This window comes from Lucilia sericata, unplaced genomic scaffold (assembly GCF_015586225.1).
Source record: "Lucilia sericata isolate MDLA Ls3-8-SP2 unplaced genomic scaffold, ASM1558622v1 Contig001003F_arrow, whole genome shotgun sequence".
NCBI classification, from domain to species: Eukaryota; Metazoa; Arthropoda; class Insecta; order Diptera; family Calliphoridae; genus Lucilia; species Lucilia sericata.
The window spans coordinates 125,634-149,447 of record NW_023994985.1 but is presented as its reverse complement, the minus strand read 5'-3'; the positions used below and the strand labels follow the sequence as shown (position 1 = coordinate 149,447).

Sequence of the window (23,814 nt, the reverse complement as noted above, 5' to 3'; positions counted from 1 at the left end):
ACTACAGTTTACTCTATATGCAAGACTATAGTCTACTCTATATACGAGACTATAGTCAGCTCTATAGTCCAGATTATAGTTTACTCTATAGTCCAGACTATAGTCTACTCTGTAGTACACACTAAAGTCTACTCTATAGTCCTGACTAGAGTCTACTCTACAGTCCAGACTATAGTCTACTCTATAGTCCAGACTATAGTCTACTCTATAGTCCAGACTATAGTCTACTCTATAGTCCAGACTATAGTCCTCCCTATAGTCCAGACTATAGTCCTCCCTATAGTCCAGACTATAGTCCTCTCTATAGTCCAGACTATAGTCTACTCTATAGTCCAGACTATAGTCTACTCTATAGTCCAGACTATAGTCTATTCTATAGTCCAAACTATAGTCTATTCTATAGTCCAGACTATAGTCTATTCTAGTCCAGACTATAGTCTATTCTATAGTCCAGACTATAGTCTATTCTATAGTACAGATTATAGTCTACTCTATAGTCCAGACTATAGTCTACTCTATAGCCTAGACTATAGTCTACTCTATAGCCTAGACTACAGTCTACTTATAGTCCAGACTATAGTCTACTCTATAGTGCACACTATAGTCTACTCTATAGTCCAGACTATAGTCTACTCTATAGTCCAGACTATAGTCTACTATAGTCTACTATAGCCTACTTTATAGTCCAGACTATAGCCTACTTTATACTCCAGATTATAGCCTACTCTATAGTTCAGACTATAGTCTACTCTATAGTCTAGACTATAGCCTACTCTACAGTTAAGAGAATAATCTGGTATATGTTTATTTGATACTATAGACTTCTCTATATTTGAGACTATAATCTATTTTATAGCGTAGGCTATAGTGCACTCTATAGTCGAGGCTATCTATAGTTTCGAATATACTTAGTGTAAATTGTAGGTTCGACTATAGAGTAGACTATAGTGTGGACTTTAGCTTCAACTATAGACTAGATTATATTCTCGACTATTAAGAAGATTTAATACTTGATTATTCTTTTGACTATAGTGTAAATTATAGTTTCGAAACTACAGGCTACTCTTTATTGCAGACTATAGTCTACTCTATAGTACATAATATATTTCAGTCTGTAGTTGAGACTACATTATAGATTATAGTCGACTATAGAGCAGTCTACAGTTGATACAGTAGTTAAGACTATAGTCCAGACAATAGTCTACTCTATAGTCGAGAGACCATAATCTAGTCTACAGTCAATACTATAGTCGAGAATAAAGTCTACTCTATTGTCGGAAATAGAGTCTACTCTATAGTCGAGACAATATTCTGCTCTATAGTCGGTAGAATAATCCATACTACTATAGAGTAGATTATAGTCTACTCTATAATCTACTCTTTAGTCAAGATTACTCTACTCTATAGTCGAAAGAATAATATATTCTATAGTCGATAATATAGTTCCAAGATCCAACTGATCCGTTAAACATCTGAACAGTATCAATTTTTCTACACGAGAATAATCGGTAGCTATTAAATGTCATCCAAATCGACTTATTGCAAACAAGCTGAAAATCATACAAGACTTTTGATGTCTGAAACTATGAGCCACCATTACATCAGAAATATAGCGATCAGATGTGCGGATCAGATGTCTGAGCCATGCCCCTTTTAGTAGGTGAGTTCTTCCTCCGACACTAACAACCATTAAGCGTTAAAATAATGTACTTGGAGTAGAAATAAGGATGATTAAACTAGAACACACAAAAAAGAAAACAGAACACTCGGGATCGGGATAACATAGAATAACCTTTATTTACCATATAGGACTGATTCGGTGTATTTCCCTGATGTAACAGTTTCGTAGAATCCTTCAGATTTTCTAATTTACGTCTTATGTATGAAATTGCTTTCTCATCCCTTTCATATGCCAATGTTGTAATCAGTAGGTGTATTAAATTATCCAAGTTGTAAAGTAAATTTACCAATTCACTCTTGTTATGAACCATAAAATTACCCAATATACTTTTTCTCTAATTAATACAAATAAATTAAATTACTCATACATTAATATGGATTTCTCATCAATTTTAAATCCTTAATATGCAACAAAACCAAAATTAGTATAATTAGATTTACATAAATGGTTAAATGTTAACATTTACATATACAGATATTCACATACATATATAAGTTTAATATGACCACATACGATTAGGTAAATGCAACACACTTAATTTGAGTCTGATGCCTGTTGTGTCAATGGTCTTGATTTATTTTACAACTTAATGATGCAACCCAACATAAGCCAAAAAAACGTATTGACCAACCCAGAAACAAGTCAAATCAATACCGTATACACATGGTTACATGGATGACACAACAAATAAAGTCAAAATGAGTTTCCAAGAAGAAGGTGGCATTATAATGACTGGCAATTGGGAAAAAGTCTATGATGATGATGAAACTGTTGTTGGTGATGATGATATCGATATTGGTTGGATTGTATGGAGTGTAATGAAGCATATCAACCATCACCTACCCAAAAAACGACCTACTATACGCACTAACATTTATACAGATACAGTAAGAATGCAAAGATGTCAATAATGCATTGTGACACCACTTCATCAAGTAAACGTAAACTATAAATTACGCATAACCAAACCAAACAAACCAACCACTAGGAAACATGAAAGGATCATGGACATCATGGCAAACAACCTTACAAAATGTAAAAAGTAATGTGGTTTTTATTGTCACTCTCGTTGCTAGTGTAGTACCTTGTATATAGAAATTGTAAGTTGGTTTTGGTCCATCAAACTTTGTACATAATGAGGAGTTTTTGAGAAAATTTTTACTTACGACACAAATGGCTTAAAACTCAACCAAACCATACAAATGATTCGAGCTCCAAAAAACAAACTGACCAACAATGACATGCAAACGACAGAAATGCACAAAACAGAGGAGAGAGAAAAAAACATTATATTGTAAAATGAACAGAAGATTACAACAATGTGACATTGAGAAGATGGGTATTACAAATAATGATGATGACAATGATGATGCACTTGGGGAGTAGACACGTTCATCTGCATTACCATATATTGGCATAAATTCCAGATCAATATTATGCGTGATTTTTTTTGTACATTTAAGTGGGTTGTGCAGAAAAACTACAATCATCATTATCACGCTAGTAATGAAGATGAGTAGCATCATCATTATCCTCTCTCTATATATATGAAAGTATGTATATACGTATGTATATGTTTGCACAAACGTTGCATTACATTACCATCACTGAGATGGTGACAATGATGTCGTTAAATGCTACTTTAAGTGTTAAAACCATTCACTTACAACCACACCTTCTCCGACTTTTTTTGTTAACGTATTCTCTTCTAGAATTTACACATTTGGCAGTTAACGCATGCTACTAGTGGCAAGGTGAGCTGAAATAGAACTGAACTAGAACTGAACTAGAACTGAACTAGAACTGAACTAGAACTGAACTAGAACTGAACTAGAACTGAACTAGAACTGAACTAGAACTGAACTAGAACTGAACTAGAACTGAACTAGAACTGAACTAGAACTGAACTAGAACTGAACTAGAACTGAACTAGAACTGAACTAGAACTGAAACTAGAACTGAACTAGAACTGACTGAACTAGAACTGAACTAGAACTGAACTAGAACTGAAACTAGAACTGAACTAGAACTGAACTAGAACTGAACTAGAACTGAACTAGAACTGAACTAGAACTGAACTAGAACTGAACTAGAACTGAACTAGAACTGAACTAGAACTAACTAGAACTGAACTAGAACTGAACTAGAACTGAACTAGAACTGAAACTAGAACTGAACTAGAACTGAACTAGAACTGAACTAGAACTGAACTAGAACTGAACTAGAACTGAACTAGAACTAGAACTGAACTAGAACTAGAACTGAACTAGACTAACTAGAACTGAACTAGAACTGAACTAGAACTGAACTAGAACTGAACTAGAACTGAACTAGAACTGAACTAGAACTGAACTAGAACTGAACTAGAACTGAACTAGAACTGAACTAGAACTGAACTAGAACTGAACTAGAACTGAACTAGAACTGAACTAGAACTGAACTAGAACTGAACTAGAACTGAACTAGAACTGAACTAGAACTGAACTAGAACTGAACTAGAACTGAACTAGAACTGAACTAGAACTGAACTAGAACTGAACTAGAACTGAACTAGAACTGAACTAGAACTGAACTAGAACTGAACTAGAACTGAACTAGAACTGAACTAGAACTGAACTAGAACTGAACTAGAACTGAACTAGAACTGAACTAGAACTGAACTAGAACTGAACTAGAACTGAACTAGAACTGAACTAGAACTGAACTAGAACTGAACTAGAACTAGAACTGAACTAGAACTGAACTAGAACTGAACTAGAACTGAACTAGAACTGAACTAGAACTGAACTAGAACTGAACTAGAACTGAACTAGAACTGAACTAGAACTGAACTAGAACTGAACTAGAACTGAACTAGAACTGAACTAGAACTGAACTAGAACTGAACTAGAACTGAACTAGAACTGAACTAGAACTGAACTAGAACTGAACTAGAACTGAACTAGAACTGAACTAGAACTACTAGAACTGAACTAGAACTGAACTAGAACTGAACTAGAACTGAACTAGAACTGAACTAGAACTGAACTAGAACTGAACTAGAACTGAACTAGAACTGAACTAGAACTGAACTAGAACTGAACTAGAACTGAACTAGAACTAAACTAGAACTGAACTAGAACTAACTAGAACTGAACTGAACTAGAACTGAACTAGAACTGAACTAGAACTGAACTAGAACTGAACTTGAACTGAACTAGAACTGAACTAGAACTGAACTAGAACTGAACTAGAACTGAACTAGAACTGAACTAGAACTGAACTAGAACTGAACTAGAACTGAACTAGAACTGAACTAGAACTGAACTAGAACTGAACTAGAACTGAACTAGAACTGAACTAGAACTGAACTAGAACTGAACTAGAACTGAACTAGAACTGAACTAGAACTGAACTAGAACTGAACTGATAAGGATTCTTAATTTATTATCCCCAATCAGTAAAAGGTTTCAAATGTGTGCAGTAGCTCAGTTTTTAAGTCTATACATTCTGATTGTATTGTTTTAAATGTAGCATCAATATCTAATGAGGTAAAATTACCTCAGCTAATGGACATCATGGTTTTCGCACCTATTTTGCTAAATTCCTTTATACTCAACAAAATTTTACTGATATTGTCGATGATGACGCAAACCCACCCAAACTGCACACAAAGTGAACCATATTTCTAGGTCTTATTTGTATTGTGTACATACGAGTGTGTGTGTGTGTGGCGAACAGCAGACTTAATACAGAATGCGCCAAACATGGTAAAATATATTTGCGGTATGAACGCACAAATTGAGCGCACATGCAAGAAGCTTTACTCATTGCACTGCATTACGTTTATATACAAATACACACTACAGTTGAGTCTTGCCACTAGACCAGACCAAAGCAGCTGAACTAAACTAAGTAGGCAGCCACAGCAAGTGTTTGTTTATAACCATATGCAGGAAAAACAGCCACCATTATAGCACCAAGAGTAGACACCTCTTAGGAGGCGAATATTTTTCTCCATATATAAAGTGTGAGTGCTTCAACCTTTAACCCCACATTTAATTTACGACATTGTGGTTGCAGATCTTAATTAGACGGTAGATAAAGTTAAGAGCGTGTGCTAAAGTTTTGCTCATAAACCAACAAACCAAAATGTGGCTGGCAGCAAAAAAATGTTTGATTGTTTTTTGGTTTCTAAAAAAACAGCAACAATCAAATCTCTATGCTGTCATTTTCAAGTTGTTGTATTTTTTTTTATTTTCACAAGTTTTCCTTTAGTTTGTGGTGTTGCCAATATTTTACAGGCATTAAATTTTCTTTTAGAGAGAAAGATTTCCTGGCATTTGATGATGCTGTTACGGCTGCTGTTAGTGCAACTTCTTAGGAATGTTGAAGTATTAAGGCGTTGTAGGCGCGTAGAAACATGCCAATTATGTTGGTGGTTTGGCCGCAACATCAGCGGTTAGGAGGCAGTCATCCAGCCACCTCATCAACGTTCTCACTGCATCAGAAGCTAAGAGAGGTGGTACTTTTGAGGCGTTGGTGACTGTGGTAATTTTTGTAGTCTAATGTGTTGCGTATAAAATAAAACTTTTTTCGTTTCTTTTACCTAAAATCAACTTATATTTAGTTAGAGTTGCATGCAACATTTGTGAAATTTCTTTTTATTATTCGTTCGTTATTTTTCATTATCATCATATTACTAGTTGTTCATCTTGTTGTTGTTGTTGCTGTTGTTTTGTTCATTTTCTTCGGCTGTTGCATCCTCTCGGTATAAATTCTCACTTTAGATAAAGATCATGATATAGTGGCGTTGAGTTGTGGAGCTCGGTTAAATGTTGACTGGTTGAATAGCTGGCTGGTTAGTTGTCTGTTTGCTTTATTTCTCTGTTGATGCTCAGGTTTGAATGGTGTTTGTTCTAGGAGTCTTCTAGTTAATAAGAATGTTGATGACGTTGATCTTTTTTTTTAGAATTTATGATTTTTGCTTTTATCAGCTTCCTTTACATGTGTAAATGAAGGTGGTTCTTCAAAAATGCAATGTTTGCTTTAAATTATTATATGAAAATGGAGTAAAAATAAAAATGCAGCAAAAGGGAGACTTGGTAGAACAAAAGATAAGGAAGGATCTACAGCTGATTTTAGGTATTTCATATAGAAACTAAGTGATCACCGATTTAAATTGTTTTCTCAATTGGAGCGTTATTTAAGAAACTACAGCCGATTTTAGATTTTTCATATAAAAATCGATTTTTCATTGAAAATATAAGTGATCACAGATTTTCAATATTTTCTTAATTGGAGCGTTATTTAAGAAACTACAGCCGATTTTAGGTTTTTCATATAAAAATCGATTTTTCATGGAAAATATGAGTGATCACAGATTTTCACTATTTTCTTAATTGGAGCGTTATTTAAGAAACTACAGCCGATTTTAGGTTTTTCATATAAAAATCGGTTTTTGATCGAAAATATAAGTGATCACAGATTTTCATTATTTTCTAAATTGGAGCGTTATTTAAGAAACTACAGCTGATTTAAGGTTTTTCATATAAAAATCGATTTTTCATGGAAAATAAGAGTGATCACAGATTTTCACTATTTTCTTAATTGGAGCGTTATTTAAGAAACTACAGCCGATTTAAGGTTTTTCATATAAAAATCGATTTTTCATTAAAAATATGAGTGATCACAGATTTTCACCATTTTCTTAATTGGAGCGTTATTTAAGAAATTACAGCCGATTTAAGGTTTTTCATATAAATTCAATTTTTCATGGAAAATAATAGTGATCACAGATTTTCGCTATTTTCTTAATTGGAGCGTTATTTAAGGAACTACAGCCAATTTAAGGTTTTTCATATAAAAATCGATTTTTCGTAGAAAATATGAGTGATCACAGATTTTCACTATTTTTTCAATTGTAGCGTTATTTAAGAAACTACAGCCGAATTTAGGTTTCTTATATAAAAATCGATTTTTCATGGAAAATATGAATGATCACAGATTTTCATTATTTTCTTAAATGGAGCGTAATTTAAGAAACAACAGCCGATTTTAGGTTTTTCATATAAAAATGGATTTTTTATGGAAAATATGACTGATCACAGATTTTCATTATTTTCTTAATTGGAGCGTTATTTAAGAAACTACAGCCGATTTACGGTTTTTCATATAAAAATTGATTTTTCATGGAAAGTATGAGTGATCAAAGATTTTCACTATTTTCTTAATTGGAGCGTTATTTAAGGAACTACAGCCAATTTTAAGTTTTTCATATAAAGATCGATTTTTCATGGAAAATATGAGTGATCACAGATTTTCACTATTTTCTTAATTGGAGCGTTATTTAAGGAACTACAGCCGATTTAACGTTTTTCATATAAAAATCGATTTTTCATGGAAAATAAGAGTGATCACAGATTTTCACTATTTTCTTAATTGGAGCGTTATTTAAGAAACTACAGCCGATATTAGGTTTTTCATATAAAAATCGATTTTTGGTGGGAAATATGAATGATCACAGATTTTCACTATTTTCTTAATTGGAGCGTTATTTAAGGAACTAGAGCCGATTTTAGGTTTCTCATATAAAAATCGATTTTTCATGGAAAATAAGAGTGATCACAGATTTTCACTATTTTCTTAATTGGAGCGTTATTTAAGGAACTACAGCCAATTTTAGGTTTTTCATATAAAGATCGATTTTTCATGGAAAATATGAGTGATCACAGATTTTCACTATTTTCTTAATTGGAGCGTTATTTAAGAAACTACAGCCGATTTTAGGTTTTTCATATAAAAATCGATTTTTCACGGAAAGTATGAGTGATCACAGATTTTCACTATTTTCTTAATTGGAGCTTTATTTAAGAAACTACAGCCGATTTTAGGTTTTTCATATAAAAATCGATTTTTCATGGAAAATATTAGTGATCACAGATTTTCACTATTTTCTTAATTGGAGCGTTATTTAAGAAACTACAGCCGATTTTAGGTTTTTCATATAAAAATCGATTTTTCACGGAAAGTATGAGTGATCACAGATTTTTACTATTTTCTTAATTGGAGCGTTATTTAAGAAACTACAGCCGATTTTAGGTTTTTCATATAAAAATCTAGTATTCATGGAAAATAAGAGTGATCACAGATTTTCACTATTTTCTTAATTGGAGCGTTATTTAAGAAACTACAGCAGATTTTAGGTTTTTCATATAAAAATCGATTTTTTATGGAAAATATAAGTGATCACAGATTTTCACTATTTTCTTAATTGGAGCGTTATTTAAGAAACTACAGCCGATTTTAGGTTTTTCATATAAAAATCGATTTTTCATGGAAAATATTTAGTTATTTAAGAAACTACAGCCGATTTTAGGTTTTTCATATAAAAATCGATTTTTCATGGAAAATATTTAGTTATTTAAGAAACTACAGCCGATTTTAGGTTTTTCATATAAAAATCGATTTTTCATGGAAAATAAGAGTGATCACAAATTTTCACTATTTTCTTAATTGGAGCGTTATTTAAGAAACTACAGCCGATTTTAGGTTTTTCATATAAAAATGGATTTTTCATGGAAAATATGAGTGATCACTATTTTCTCAATTGGAGCGTTATTTAAGAAATTACGGCCCATTTTATATTTTTCATATAAAAATGGATTTTTCATGGAAAATAAGAGTGATTACAGATTTTCACTATTTTCTCAATTGGAGCGTTATTTAAGACACTACAGCCGATTTTAGGTTTTTCATATAAAAATCGATTTTTCATGGAAAATATGAGTGATCACAGATTTTCACTATTTTCTCAATTGGAGCGTTATTTAAGAAATTACAGCCCATTTTATATTTTTCATATAAAAATGCATTTTTCATGGAAAATAAGAGTGATTACAGACTTTCACTATTTTCTCAATTGGAGCGTTATTTAAGAATCTACAGCCGATTTAAGGTTTTTCATATAAAAAGCGATTTTTCATGGAAAATATGAGTCATCACAGATTTTCACTATTTTCCTAATTGGAGCGTTATTTAAGAAACTACAGAGGATTTAATCTTTTTCATATAAAAATCGATTTTTCATGGAAAATAAGAGTGATCACAGATTTTCACTATTTTCTTAATTGGAGCGTTATTTAAGAAACTACAGCCGATTTTAGGTTTTTTGTCAATCGGAGCGTTATTTAAGAAACTAAAGCCGATTTTAGATTTTCTATATAAAAATAGATTTTTCATGGAAAATAAGATTGATGACAGATTTTCACTATTTTCTTAATTGGAGCGTTATTTAAGAACCTACTGTTTTTCATATAAAAATCGATTTTTCATTAAAAATAAGAGTGATCACAGATTTTCACTATTTTCTTAATTGGAGCGTTATTTAAGGAACTACAGCCGATTTAAGTTTTTCATATAAAAATCGATTTTTCATTAAAAATATGAGTGATCACAGATTTTCACTATTTTCTTAATTGGAGCGTTATTTAAGGAACTACAGCCGATTTTAGGGTTTTCATATAAAAATTGAGACCATGTTCTCAAATGGAGTCTTATTTAAAGAACTACAGCCGAAAAGTGATTATCTCGTAGTCTGGCTTCCTTAACTTAATTATCATTTAAAATGTCAATTTATAATAAAAATAAATAACAATTTTTAATAAAAAAAACAAGGAAAAATGTTTACAAAACCTCTACGAAAACTAAACAAAACTTATGATCCTCATTTACATCGTCAAATTCAACGGCCTATAACGTAAGATCATTTTTGTTAATTAATAAGATAATCTTAAATTATTACTCAATAATATCCGGCAGAAACATTGAAGCCTTTGTAATTATAATCAAATGTTCCATTGGCACTGGTTGTTTGGAAATGCCTAGAGCTTTCTGTAATGCCGGCTGGTTAAATGGCATAATAGGAACATTTGTTATTGGTGGCATAATGGTCTATGCCGTACATTTACTGGTGAGTTCGCAAGATATTAAAAAGTATGACAAAAAATCTAACAAACTTATTTAAATGCTAGATCCATGCCATGTATGAATTATGTCAAAGACACAAAGAAGCTTCTTTAACTTATCCCGAATGTATGCGTTTTGCTTTAGTGGACGGTCCTCCTTGTCTGCGTAAATTTTCGTTAATATCGGGGTAAGTTAAACGTTTCTGTAAATTTGCGTATAATTAACAACTTTAGTGTAATTTTCTAGTGGCATTGTGGACTTTTTCATGTGTTTGTATCACTTCGGCGTTAGCTGTGTCTATGTCTTGTTTATAGCGGATAATATTAAACAATTGCTGGATTTTTATTATGCTAAATATGATTTTCATATGCATGTTTTAGCCTTAACACTTCCCTTGATTTCAATTTTCTTAATACGAGATCTAAAAGCGTTAGTGCCATTCAATACATTGGCTAATTTACTTTTCTTTTTGGGTTTCTCTTTGATACTTTTGTACATTTTAGAAGATCTTCCACCGTTAAGTGAAAGAAACATGTTTAACAAAATCGATCGTTATCCTTTGTATTTTGGTACAGTGCTATTTGCCATGGAATCGGTGGGTGTGGTGAGTTAAAAATTAATATTTTTTATAATGTAGGTATTAGACTAGTCTATAGTCTAGTCTATAGTCTAGTCTATAGTCTAGTCTATAGTCTAGTCTATAGTCTAATCTATAGTCTAGTCTATAGTCTAGTCTATAGTCTAGTCTATAGTCTAGTCTATAGTCTAGTCTATAGTCTAGTCTATAGTCTAGTCTATAGTCTAGTCTATAGTCTAGTCTAGTCTAGTCTATAGTCTAGTCTATAGTCTAGTCTACAGTCTAGTCTATAGTCTAGTCTATAGTCTAGTCTATAGTCTAGTCTATAGTCTAGTCTATAGTCTAGTCTATAGTCTAGTCTATAGTCTAGTCTATAGTCTAGTCTATAGTCTAGTCTATAGTCTAGTCTATAGTCTAGTCTATAGTCTAGTCTATAGTCTAGTCTATAGTCTAGTCTATAGTCTAGTCTATAGTCTAGTCTATAGTCTAGTCTATAGTCTAGTCTATAGTCTAGTCTATAGTCTAGTCTATAGTCTAGTCTATAGTCTAGTCTATAGTCTAGTCTATAGTCTAGTCTATAGTCTAGTCTATAGTCTAGTCTATAGTCTAGTCTATAGTCTAGTCTATAGTCTAGTCTATAGTCTAGTCTATAGTCTAGTCTATAGTCTAGTCTATAGTCTAGTCTATAGTCTAGTCTATAGTCTAGTCTATAGTCTAGTCTATAGTCTAGTCTATAGTCTAGTCTATAGTCTAGTCTATAGTCTAGTCTATAGTCTAGTCTATAGTCTATAGTCTAGTCTATAGTCTAGTCTATAGTCTAGTCTATAGTCTAGTCTATAGTCTAGTCTATAGTCTAGTCTATAGTCTAGTCTATAGTCTAGTATAGTCTAGTCTATAGTCTAGTCTATAGTCTAGTCTATAGTCTAGTCTATAGTCTAGTCTATAGTCTAGTCTATAGTCTAGTCTATAGTCTAGTCTATAGTCTAGTCTATAGTCTAGTCTATAGTCTAGTCTATAGTCTAGTCTATAGTAGTCTATAGTCTAGTCTAGTCTAGTCTATAGTCAGTATAGTCTAGTCTAGTCTAGTCTATAGTCTAGTCTAGTCTATAGTCTAGTCTAGTCTATAGTCTAGTCTAGTCTATAGTCTAGTCTATAGTCTAGTCTATAGTCTAGTCTATAGTCTAGTCTATAGTCTAGTCTATAGTCTAGTCTATAGTCTAGTATAGTCTAGTCTATAGTCTAGTCTATAGTCTAGACTATAGTCCGATCATTAACTGTTATATATTTTCCAATTCATAGATCATTGCCATCGAACATGAAATGGCTAATCCAAAGGATTATTTAGGATTTAGCGGCATCTTGAGTTTGGGATCTTTTATATCGCTTTGCCTTTATGCTGCCTTTGGTTTTGTTGGCTATTGGCGCTATGATTGTCAGGTTTATGGTAGTATAACTCTAAATTTACCACCCGATATGTTGTAAGTAATTGAGGTCGCAATTTTTCTACTAAAAAATGTTTGTACTACCACCATAGTCATAGGTAACATATTGTAGATCTCTAAATAGTATGAATTCTTGTCAAATTCTAAATTGATTTGTCTCTTGATATGATTCAAAATAGTTGCTGTTTATCAGATTGGCATTAAAAATGGACCAAATTTGTTCCAAGTCATTAGCGACTATATGGAGGGATCTTGAAAGTTAAAATCTGGGATTACGAAACCAACTAACCAATAATTTCTTATATCTTTTTAGACTTTCTCAACTTATTAAAATAATGTTTGCGGTTGCTATATACTTTTCGTACGCTTTACAGGGTTACATTACAGTAGATGTTTTATGGCATCATTATTTTTCAAACTGGTTTGATCAGGAAGATCAAATAATAATGGAATATAATGTAAGATGTTCGATAGCATTGGTAACAGGTAATAAGAAAGGGCACATTAGATCAATGTTCAGTTCTCGTTGCTGTAATATTTTTCTTTTTCCAGTTTTAGTTGCTGTTATATCCCCTGATATTTCGATATTTCTACCACTAGTTGGTTCTTTCTGCTTAACCATTTTGGGTTTTGTATTACCAGCTCTAATGGATCTTTGTGTTAAATACAATGTCGGCTATGGACCCTATAAATATATTTTGATAAGAGATATTGCACTCATTACTTTTGGAATATTTGGCAGTTTTATTGGTACCTGGGTGGCTTCACAAAATATCAAATTAAAATATGGAGAAAAAGGTGAACCCAACGAAAGTCTTTTATATTTTACAGACTTATTATAATTGAGCATAACAAACTATTTTGAACTGTGATTAGCCTAATTATATATTGCCAAAATAAAACTCCAGCTAAATGAATATATTCTCGCAAAAGATTAAATAGTTGTTAAAATATTGCAACACCAAATGTTAGTTAAGATACTCCTATCTTTACTTTTTTCTTTTACCTTTAAACTAATTAGAAGATGGCTCAATTAAGCTAACAAGATATTTGTTGTACTCCTAGTTGTTGTAGTTGTTGTTGCAGTTGTTTTACACTAGTGTACTAGTACTACGTGTTCGAGTAAATAGTTTAGGAATAGTAGTTGTGTAATAAAATCAACTTAAATTTATGTGGCATGATTGTTTTACTACTATTCAGTTGCACTGTGTTGTTATTATTTTGTATATAAACTCTGCATTTAACTCCTCTACTCTATTCCTAAAGTGTTATTTGTTGTAGTTGTTTTGACTTTGGTTTTAGTTGGTTAAAATATTGTAAGAACTTTTGTTAAGTTTAAGTGCTAAATTTAGTGTAATGATTTTGGTAGTAGAAATAGTAGTTGTTGTAGTAGTGGAAGAAGAAGTCGTAATCGTTGTTGTTAGAGTTGTATGCAGTTGTTGGTGTTGTTTATGTAACAACTTTGACGTTGCAAGTTGTCATAAATTCAAATAAATGTAGATATTACAATAAGGGTCGACTAAGAAGTAGGCTGTGTTCTGAACATTTCGTTGGGCAGTTTAAATGAAATACTTACTCAACTCCTTATTAGAAAGCGATTATGGTAAGTACTTATTTAACTCCCTCTTTATAAGCGTGCGTAAATACTTGCTTCTAATCACCGTGTTTAAATAATATCTTCATTTTAGTATACATTTTCTATAATGAATTCTGCTATTAACTTTTTCGAAGAATCTAGTTAAAACTATATTCAACAGTAGGGTACATAATTATATCTAGACTCTATTTAAATGAAATTTCCTTTTAAGGTGTACACTTGTAAATTTAAAGTTATTTGGGAGTGAAGCCTCAAATGCAACAAAAATAAAAAACATATCAGAATTCTTATATAGTTTAATATGATAAGTATTTCCTATTGTATTTATAAGAACTATTCCTTATTTTTCCCTCATATACCCTACATATTGGTAGTTCGCTAAAAATTTCTTCTTCCATCAGAGATCATTTGCCGCATTTAGGCGTATTTAATAATTTCTCATATTTTAAAGAATTTAGATTATAAAGGTGGATTGTAGATTAATTATACAGTTCGACAAAATTTGAAAAAATATCGAAACCCTGAGAAGAAGTTATACTCTTCTGAATCTGACAGAATAGACTTTCAGATGGTACAATATACCATAAAAAATGTTGTCCTAGGTGCAAATCGTGGAACGACCTGTAAGATCATATTGTGGAGATGATCAAGAAATTGAGACAATGATGGAGAAGGGCTAGTTAGTTAGCTAGTTCGTTAGTTAGTTAGTTAGTTAGTTAATTAGTAGTAGTTAGTCAAAGTTAAGTAGTTAGTTGAGTACAATAGTTATGTAGTAGTTGTTAGTAGTAGTTAGTTAGAGTTAGTTAGTAGTTTGTTAGTTAGTTAGTTGTTAGTTAGAGTAGTTAGTTAGTTAGTAGTTAGTAGTAGTTAGTTAGTTAGTAGTTTTTAGTTAGTTAGTTAGTTAGTTAGTAGTTAGTTAGTTAGTTAGTTAGTTAGTTAGTTAGTTAGTTAGTTAGTTAGTTAGTTAGTAGTTAGTAGTTAGTTAGTTAGTTAGTTAGTTAGTTAGTTAGTTAGTTAGTTAGTTAGTTAGTTAGTTAGTTAGTTAGTTAGTTAGTAGTTAGTTAGTTAGTTAGTTAGTTAGTTAGTTAGTTAGTTAGTTAGTTAGTTAGTAGTTAGTTAGTTAGTTAGTTAGTTAGTTAGTTAGTTAGTTAGTTAGTTAGTTAGTTAGTTAGTTAGTTAGTTAGTAGTTAGTTAGTTAGTTAGTTAGTTAGTTAGTTAGTTAGTTAGTTAGTTAGTTAGTTAGTTAGTTAGTTAGTTAGTTAGTTAGTTAGTAGTTAGTTAGTTAGTTAGTTAGTTAGTTAGTTAGTTAGTTAGTTAGTTAGTTAGTTAGTAGTTAGTAGTTAGTTAGTTAGTTAGTTAGTTAGTTAGTTAGTTAGTTAGTTAGTTAGTTAGTTAGTTAGTTAGTTAGTTAGTTAGTTAGTTAGTTAGTTAGTTAGTTAGTTAGTTAGTTAGTTAGTTAGTTAGTTAGTTAGTTAGTTAGTTAGTTAGTTAGTTAGTTAGTTAGTTAGTTAGTTAGTTAGTTAGTTAGTTAGTTAGTTAGTTAGTTAGTTAGTAGTTAGTTAGTTAGTTAGTTAGTTAGTTAGTTAGTTAGTTAGTTAGTTAGTTAGTTAGTTAGTTAGTTAGTTAGTAGTTAGTTAGTTAGTTAGTAGTTAGTTAGTTAGTTAGTTAGTTAGTTAGTAGTTAGTTAGTTAGTTAGTAGTTAGTTAGTTAGTTAGTTAGTTAGTTAGTTAGTTAGTTAGTTAGTTAGTTAGTTAGTTAGTTAGTTAGTTAGTTAGTTAGTTAGTTAGTTAGTAGTTAGTTAGTTAGTTAGTTAGTTAGTTAGTTAGTTAGTTAGTTAGTTAGTTAGTTAGTTAGTTAGTTAGTTAGTTAGTTAGTTAGTTAGTTAGTTAGTTAGTTAGTTGTAGTTAGTTAGTAGTTAGTTAGTTAGTAGTTAGTTAGTTAGTTAGTTAGTTAGTTAGTTAGTTAGTTAGTTAGTTAGTTAGTTTTCGTTAGTTAGTTAGTAGTTAGTAGTTATAGTTCGTTAGTAGTTAGTTAGTTAGTAGTTAGTTAGTAGTTAGTTAGTTAGTATTAGTTAGTTAGTTAGTTAGTTAGTTAGTTAGTTAGTTAGTTCGTTAGTTAGTTAGTTAGTTAGTTAGTTTAGTTAGTTAGTTAGTTAGTTAGTTAGTTAGTAGTTAGTTAGTTAGTTAGTAGTTAGTTAGTTAGTTAGTTAGTAGTTAGTTAGTAGTTAGTTAGTTAGTTAGTTAGTTAGTTAGTTAGTTAGTTAGTTAGTTAGTTATGTTAGTTAGTTAGTTAGTTAGTTAGTTAGTTAGTTAGTTAGTTAGTTAGTTAGTTAGTAGGTTAGTTAGTTAGTTAGTTAGTTATGTTAGTTATTAGTTAGTTATTAGTTAGTAGTAGTTAGTTAGTTAGTTAGTTAGTAGTTAGTTAGTTAGTTAGTTAGTTAGTTAGTTAGTTAGTTAGTTAGTTAGTTAGTTAGTTAGTTAGTTAGTTAGTTAGTAGTTAGTTAGTAGTTAGTTAGTTAGTTAGTTAGTTAGTAGTTAGTTAGTTAGTTAGTTAGTTAGTTAGTTTAGTTAGTTAGTTAGTTAGTTAGTTAGTTAGTTAGTTAGTTAGTTAGTTAGTTAGTTAGTTAGTTAGTTAGTTAGTTAGTTAGTTAGTTAGTTAGTTAGTTAGTTAGTTAGTTAGTTAGTTAGTTAGGTAGTTAGTTAGTTAGTTCAAAGTTATAGTCAAAAAATCAATAAATTTTCCTTTTCGATATGTAGAAGAACCCTTACATTTCGGTTAGTCTCCAAAATTCTGAAATGTTTATTTATCTTTTTAAACTAAGTATTTCCAAATCTTTTACATTCCTTTTCTAAATAATCGCAATCACTTTTCGAAAGTGTTGGTTTAACTAACCTGTAAATGGATTAAAACGTACTTTATCTTGATCGATATATTTGTTGTTTAACTTTCCATGAACATACAAAAATACATTGAGTTCGCCAATTGTATCTACATAAACTATAGCTAACAACCCTGCAGTTAATGGAACTAAATCCATTTTGACATGTGCATGATAATAAAATTAATAATACAGGAAAGTGGCAAGGATCTAGTTCCACAAGTTAATAAAATATATGAAATATAAAAGACTTCCTTTAAAACTGTATGGTAGATAATATCTACACAGTACATTTTACATGATTTTTTTTTGGGCTCCTTTTTTACCAAAAGGTAAATATTTGAAGGTTTGTTTACTTTTGTAAAAACTTGTCTGGTTGTTTGTTTGATTGTGGGAACTTGTTAGTATTTGGCCAATAATCAAGTGCGCTTGTTAAATTCGTATTTGTTAGAATGAAATTTTTTCCTTGCTGTTTTCTGTTTGTTTTTCTAAAGACATTTTTTGTTAAACTATGTTAGAGAATACAATGCGTTGGTGATTTTATAATACCCATAAACAAATATTTTAGTTTGGTTTGTTAAATAAATTTTAAAATTTGGTGGATTACTTTTATCATTTTCAAATCATTTTATTTTCATATAAATATTTACTAAAACTTTTTTCTTTTAAAGGGTTAAAAACTGTAGTGGGTTGTTTCATTTAAAACACAAATACAAGGTTTTTTGATAAGAAAATCTATACAAATAAAAAAGTCATGTTCGCAATCAATAAACTGAGGGACTACGGAACTTAATGGGTAGAATTATGAAATATTGCTGGACTCGTAAGAACTGTTCCTGAGAAGTGTTGTGTTTGTCGGATGAGTGGAGTCAGCTTAAGTTCTACTATGTCCGACTATCTTATGAATAAGTTGTTCGATTTTTCCTTGTACTAAATTTAAATTTCATATCTTTTCATATCCATCTACATGCATACGCACATTTTTTTCGAAATGTCTTATTTACAAATTGACCTTTAAACCGTCAAGAGGCAAAAAAAAACTATACTTTTCCCTTCAACTTATTTAAAAGAGATTTATGCCTATAACGCATTTCTTTGGTGTTTTCAAGTCGTTTGTTGTTTAATTTTACATAATATTCTTGTACATTATTTCAATTGCAGTTTTTATCGTATACACCACTATAGGGTATTATGAGTTTGTTTAAAAGTTTGTAACAATAACGAAAATGGTCCTGCAGTCATTACAGAATTACTTTCCAAGTCTCTCTGTTCGATCTTAAAAACCTAACCCGTACAAATAGCAAAATCGCATACTAAATTTCTATAGTCTAGTCTATAGTCTAGTCTATAGTCTAGTCTATAGTCTAGTCAATAGTCTAGTCTATAGTCTAGTCTATAGTCTAGTCTATAGTTTAGTCTATAGTCTAGTCTATAGTCTAGTCTATAGTCTAGTCTATAGTCTAGTCTATAGTCTAGTCTATAGTCTAGTCTATAGTCTAGTCTATAGTCTAGTCTATAGTCTAGTCTACAGTCAGGTCTATAGTCTAGTCTATAGTCTAGTCTATAGTCTAGTCTATAGTCTAGTCTATAGTCTAGTCTATAGTCTAGTCTATAGTCTAGTCTATAGTCTAGTCTATAGTCTAGTCTATAGTCTAGTCTATAGTCTAGTCTATAGTCTAGTCTATAGTCTAGTCTATAGTCTAGTCTATAGTCTAGTCTATAGTCTAGTCTATAGTCTAGTCTATAGTCTAGTCTATAGTCTAGTCTATAGTCTAGTCTATAGTCTAGTCTATAGTCTAGTCTATAGTCTAGTCTATAGTCTAGTCTATAGTCTAGTCTATAGTCTAGTCTATAGTCTAGTCTATAGTCTAGTCTATAGTCTAGTCTATAGTCTGGTCTATAGTCTGGTCTATAGTCTAGTCTATAGTCTAGTCTATGTCTAGTCTATAGTCTAGTCTATAGTCTAGTCTATAGTCTAGTCTATAGTCTAGTCTATAGTCTAGTCTATAGTCTAGTCTATAGTCTAGTCTATAGTCTAGTCTATAGTCTAGTCTATAGTCTAGTCTATAGTCTAGTCTATAGTCTAGTCTATAGTCTAGTCTATAGTCTAGTCTATAGTCTAGTCTATAGTCTAGTCTATAGTCTAGTCTATAGTCTAGTCTATAGTCTAGTCTATAGTCTAGTCTATAGTCTAGTCTATAGTCTAGTCTATAGTCTAGTCTATAGTCTAGTCTATAGTCTAGTCTATAGGTCTAGTCTATAGTCTAGTCTATAGTCTAGTCTATAGTATAGTCTATAGTCTAGTCTATAGTCTAGTCTATAGTCTAGTCTATAGTCTAGTCTATAGTCTAGTCTATAGTCTAGTCTATAGTCTAGTCTATAGTCTAGTCTATAGTCTAGTCTATAGTCTAGTCTATAGTCTAGTCTATAGTCTAGTCTATAGTCTAGTCTATAGTCTAGTCTATAGTCTAGTCTATAGTCTAGTCTAATAGTCTAGTCTATAGTCTAGTCTATAGTCTAGTCTATAGTCTAGTCTATAGTCTAGTCTATAGTCTAGTCTATAGTCTAGTCTATAGTCTAGTCTATAGTCTAGTCTATAGTCTAGTCTATAGTCTAGTCTATAGTCTAGTCTATAGTCTAGTCTATAGTCTAGTCTATAGTCTAGTCTATAGTCTAGTCTATAGTCTAGTCTATAGTCTAGTCTATAGTCTAGTCTATAGTCTAGTCTATAGTCTAGTCTATAGTCTAGTCTATAGTCTAGTCTATAGTCTAGTCTATAGTCTAGTCTATAGTCTAGTCTATAGTCTAGTCTATAGTCTAGTCTATAGTCTAGTCTATAGTCTAGTCTATAGTCTAGTCTAGTATGTAGTCTGGTCAATAGTATTGTCAAGTGTCCAAGTCATATTATAGAATCCATAACACCATACTGGGCCTTCCAAAAAGGTTTGATGTTGAGTGTCATTTAGTCGGTTATGCCCTTCTCTAAGCTCTTAGTTGGTGTATACTGCATTAATGTGTTGTCGTATGCGGTGGCGGAAATGGTGTTGAAATGTATATTTCCTTTTCTAGATTTGTTATTTTTTCTACTTTCTAAGTATTTACATGCTAAAAGTGTCAAAGGGTCATATACGCATTTATTTAAATGTGTGTATGTGGTTATGTACATTTACACAATTTAATAATATTATGTATGTAAATATTATTCTTGGATAATGGTAAGTAAATAAGAAATTTACAGTGTGGACTCAAAATTTTCGTAAATAGATAAAAAATTTAAAGAAAATTTTCTGTTGGACAAATAAATGAATATCTTTAAGGTTCCATACAATACGTGATTATTAACTTTATAGAAACGCAAAGGAAATCGTCTAGGTATTTCAAATGCTTAAAATATTCAACTTGTGTATATATCCATCAATATTTGTGGTGAAGGTTTTTGCAACATATCTATAAATTTTTTTCAGAATTTTAGCTTTTAGCTACAAAACTATCAATTGTTAATAGACTTACATTTATTTAAGCTAACACACCTCCACTTTAATTAGCCTTTAAGGCAAAACTAGAACAAGCTATTATTTAAATTCTTAACAAAATTGCAAATTGTATAAAACGTATTATAACATTCTTTGTCGGTGTTAAAGAAATCATGTTAATTTATCTTCTAAGCTGCTGTTCGAATGAATTTAATAATTTGTAAAAAGGTATTTTAGACTTTTGTCAGACAAACGCTAAAGGCGTAAATTTGTTTACTCTCAAGCTTATATACATATTTCTAAACACAAATATTAGGGTAGTTTCAACAACACAACTATTTCTTATTTAATATCTTTCCCAGCAAAAACTTAAAAAGCAAACTTTTACTTACAAAATAATATTTCATGTCATAGAAGGCTAGATGGTACTTTCCACTATCGCTTACAGGTAATCTGGATGATATGTAGTAGTCATTGAAAATTATATTATTAACTAAGTGGTTACAATTGAAAGTCTTTATAGAATTTTTGCAGGATTATTTTATAAAATATGCCATTTAATGCCGCCCTTATATCCCTAGCAGATCATCCTTTATTATGAAGTTTTTTTATGTTTTTGCTTTTACCTTTTTCTTTTTAATTTTGCATTGCTGATTTAAGCTTAAATTTCTTTTGGCAATATATATACATTTTTTAAGACATATTTAAACGCCCACACAATTTTCAGTTTATTATTAAAATGTGCAGAATTTTTTCTTAAATCACTTTTTTTATTTAAAATATAGATTTTTTTTTGTTAAGTTTCTTCGACCTGTTTACTTCCAAATTCTAAGAATGCTTATGGCAATATTTAAGGATTTTGTCTGACTACGATTAACACAACAATTGCCAGCAGATTTGCATATTTTATATAATTTATTTTTATTAATTAATATGATTAAGAATGTGCTTTAAAAATAACCCCAAATCATGATATAAGGCAAATATCTACTAATACATAGTCAGAGTAGTTTTCTTTTCTCCAGAACTTATGCTACAAAAGGACATTTAAAAACCATTTTAACAATTTACTGAAGTTAAACTTTCATTTGATAGTTTAACAACCAGATTTGCTCATCAATCAATCAATCAATCTGCTATTACGATGTCATTAATTAATGCGTCAACTAAACTGTGCCAGTTTTAAAAAAAAAAAAAAACTCCCAGACATTTGGTTAATGCAAATAAGTATAATATTAATACCCTGCATTTAAGCAATTTTAGGGAATAAACGGTTAAAAACTGCATTTTGGTACTTTTTTGCTCCCAATGTGTCCTTTAAACCAGTGACCATACAAAAATAATTTTGTATCCTTCAAGACTTAACGAAAAATTAAAAATTCAAATTTAGTACCTTTTGGATATAAGGAGGTTTAAGGGGTAAAAATTGTACCTATTTTTAGTACTTTTTGCATTAAACATTATTTCCTATGTATGAATTTGTACATACTATGAATGAATACTTAATGATGGGCTCCCACTACGATACTGCAATCTTCTGGAATAAAATGATAGTTCTAGTTTTGTTCTAGTTCAGTTCTAGTTCAGTTCTAGTTCATTTCTAGTTCAGTTCTAGTTCAGTTCTAGTTCAGTTCTAGTTCAGTTCTAGTTCAGTTCTAGTTCAGTTCTAGTTCAGTTCTAGTTCAGTTCTAGTTCAGTTCTAGTTCAGTTCTAGTTCAGTTCTAGTTCAGTTCTAGTTCAGTTCTAGTTCAGTTCTAATTCAGTTCTAATTCAGTTCTAGTTCAGTTCTAGTTCAGTTCTAGTTCAGTTCTAGTTCAGTTCTAGTTCAGTTCTAGTTCTAGTTCAGTTCTAGTTCAGTTCTAGTTCAGTTCTAGTTCAGTTCTAGTTCAGTTCTAGTTCAGTTCTAGTTCAGTTCTAGTTCAGTTCTAGTTCAGTTCTAGTTCAGTTCTAGTTCAGTTCTAGTTCAGTTCTAGTTCAGTTCTAGTTCAGTTCTAGTTCAGTTCTAGTTCAGTTCTAGTTCAGTTCTAGTTCAGTTCTAGTTCAGTTCTAGTTCAGTTCTAGTTCAGTTCTAGTTCTAGTTCAGTTCTAGTTCAGTTCTAGTCAGTTCTAGTTAAGTCTAGTTCAGTTCTAGTTCAGTTCTAGTTCAGTTCTAGTTCAGTTCTAGTTCAGTTCTAGTTCAGTTCTAGTTCAGTTCTAGTTCAGTTCTAGTTCAGTTCTAGTTCAGTTCTAGTTCAGTTCTAGTTTCAGTTCTAGTTCAGTTCTAGTTCAGTTCTAGTTCAGTTCTAGTTCAGTTCTAGTTCAGTTCTAGTTCAGTTTCTAGTTCAGTTCTAGTCAGTTCTAGTTCAGTTCTAGTTCAGTTCTAGTTCAGTTCTAGTCAGTTCTAGTTCAGTTCTAGTTCAGTTTCTAGTTCAGTTCTAGTTCAGTTCATTCAGTTCTAGTTCAGTTCTAGTTCAGTTCTAGTTCAGTTCTAGTTCAGTTCTAGTTCAGTTCTAGTTCAGTTCTAGTTCAGTTCTAGTTCAGTTCTAGTTCAGTTCTAGTTCAGTTCTAGTTCAGTTCTAGTTCAGTTCTAGTTCAGTTCTAGTTCAGTTCTAGTTCAGTTCTAGTTCAGTTCTAGTTCAGTTCTAGTTCAGTTCTAGTTCAGTTCTAGTTCAGTTCTAGTTCAGTTCTAGTTCAGTTCTAGTTCAGTTCTAGTTCAGTTCTAGTTCAGTTCTAGTTCAGTTCTAGTTCAGTTCTAGTTCAGTTCTAGTTCAGTTCTAGTTCAGTTCTAGTTCAGTTCTAGTTCAGTTCTAGTTCAGTTCTAGTTCAGTTCTAGTTCAGTTCTAGTTCAGTTCTAGTTCAGTTCTAGTTCAGTTCTAGTTCAGTTCTAGTTCAGTTCTAGTTCAGTTCTAGTTCAGTTCTAGTTCAGTTCTAGTTCAGTTCTAGTTCAGTTCTAGTTCAGTTCTAGTTTAGTTCTAGTTCAATTCTAGTTCAGTTCTAGTTCAGATGTAGATTTTCTATTAAAAGAAAATTTGTATAAAAATTTTATATTAAGGGAAAACATTTTCTGTTAAAACTTTTAACAGAAAATTTTCAATGGAAATGTCTTTTAAATATATACATATCTGAAAATCTGGGTTTCGACTTAGTTCAAATGTATTCTGTGTATTCTGTTACATCGAATCCAAGAAGAATCTGGGGGCTGTTCAGTTCAGTTCTAGTTCAGTTCTAGTTCAGTTCTAGT

General features: G+C 31.1%; 1 protein-coding gene across 1 annotated transcript; it reads left to right on the top strand.

Annotated features, from left to right (window-relative positions):
• The first annotated feature begins 10,332 nt into the window (after positions 1-10,332).
• LOC119609548 (proton-coupled amino acid transporter-like protein CG1139) lies at positions 10,333-13,488 on the top strand. Its single transcript, XM_037964381.1, has 7 exons — positions 10,333-10,418; positions 10,481-10,631; positions 10,693-10,814; positions 10,874-11,231; positions 12,504-12,682; positions 12,960-13,132; positions 13,199-13,488. Exons 1-7 carry the CDS (start codon positions 10,342-10,344, stop codon positions 13,486-13,488), a joined length of 1,350 nt encoding a protein of 449 aa, XP_037820309.1. The 5' UTR covers positions 10,333-10,341.
• The last annotated feature ends 10,326 nt before the right edge of the window (positions 13,489-23,814 follow it).

Excerpts from the sequence above, each read along its gene's own strand:
- LOC119609548 (XM_037964381.1), top strand. The coding sequence starts at position 10,342 with ATGTTTACAAAACCTCTACGAAAACTAAACAAAACTTATGATCCTCAT. Across the intron at positions 10,419-10,480 it reads CAAATTCAACGGCCTATAAC|AAACATTGAAGCCTTTGTAA; the intron begins GTAAGATCATTT and ends AATATCCGGCAG. Across the intron at positions 12,683-12,959 it reads AATTTACCACCCGATATGTT|ACTTTCTCAACTTATTAAAA; the intron begins GTAAGTAATTGA and ends ATATCTTTTTAG.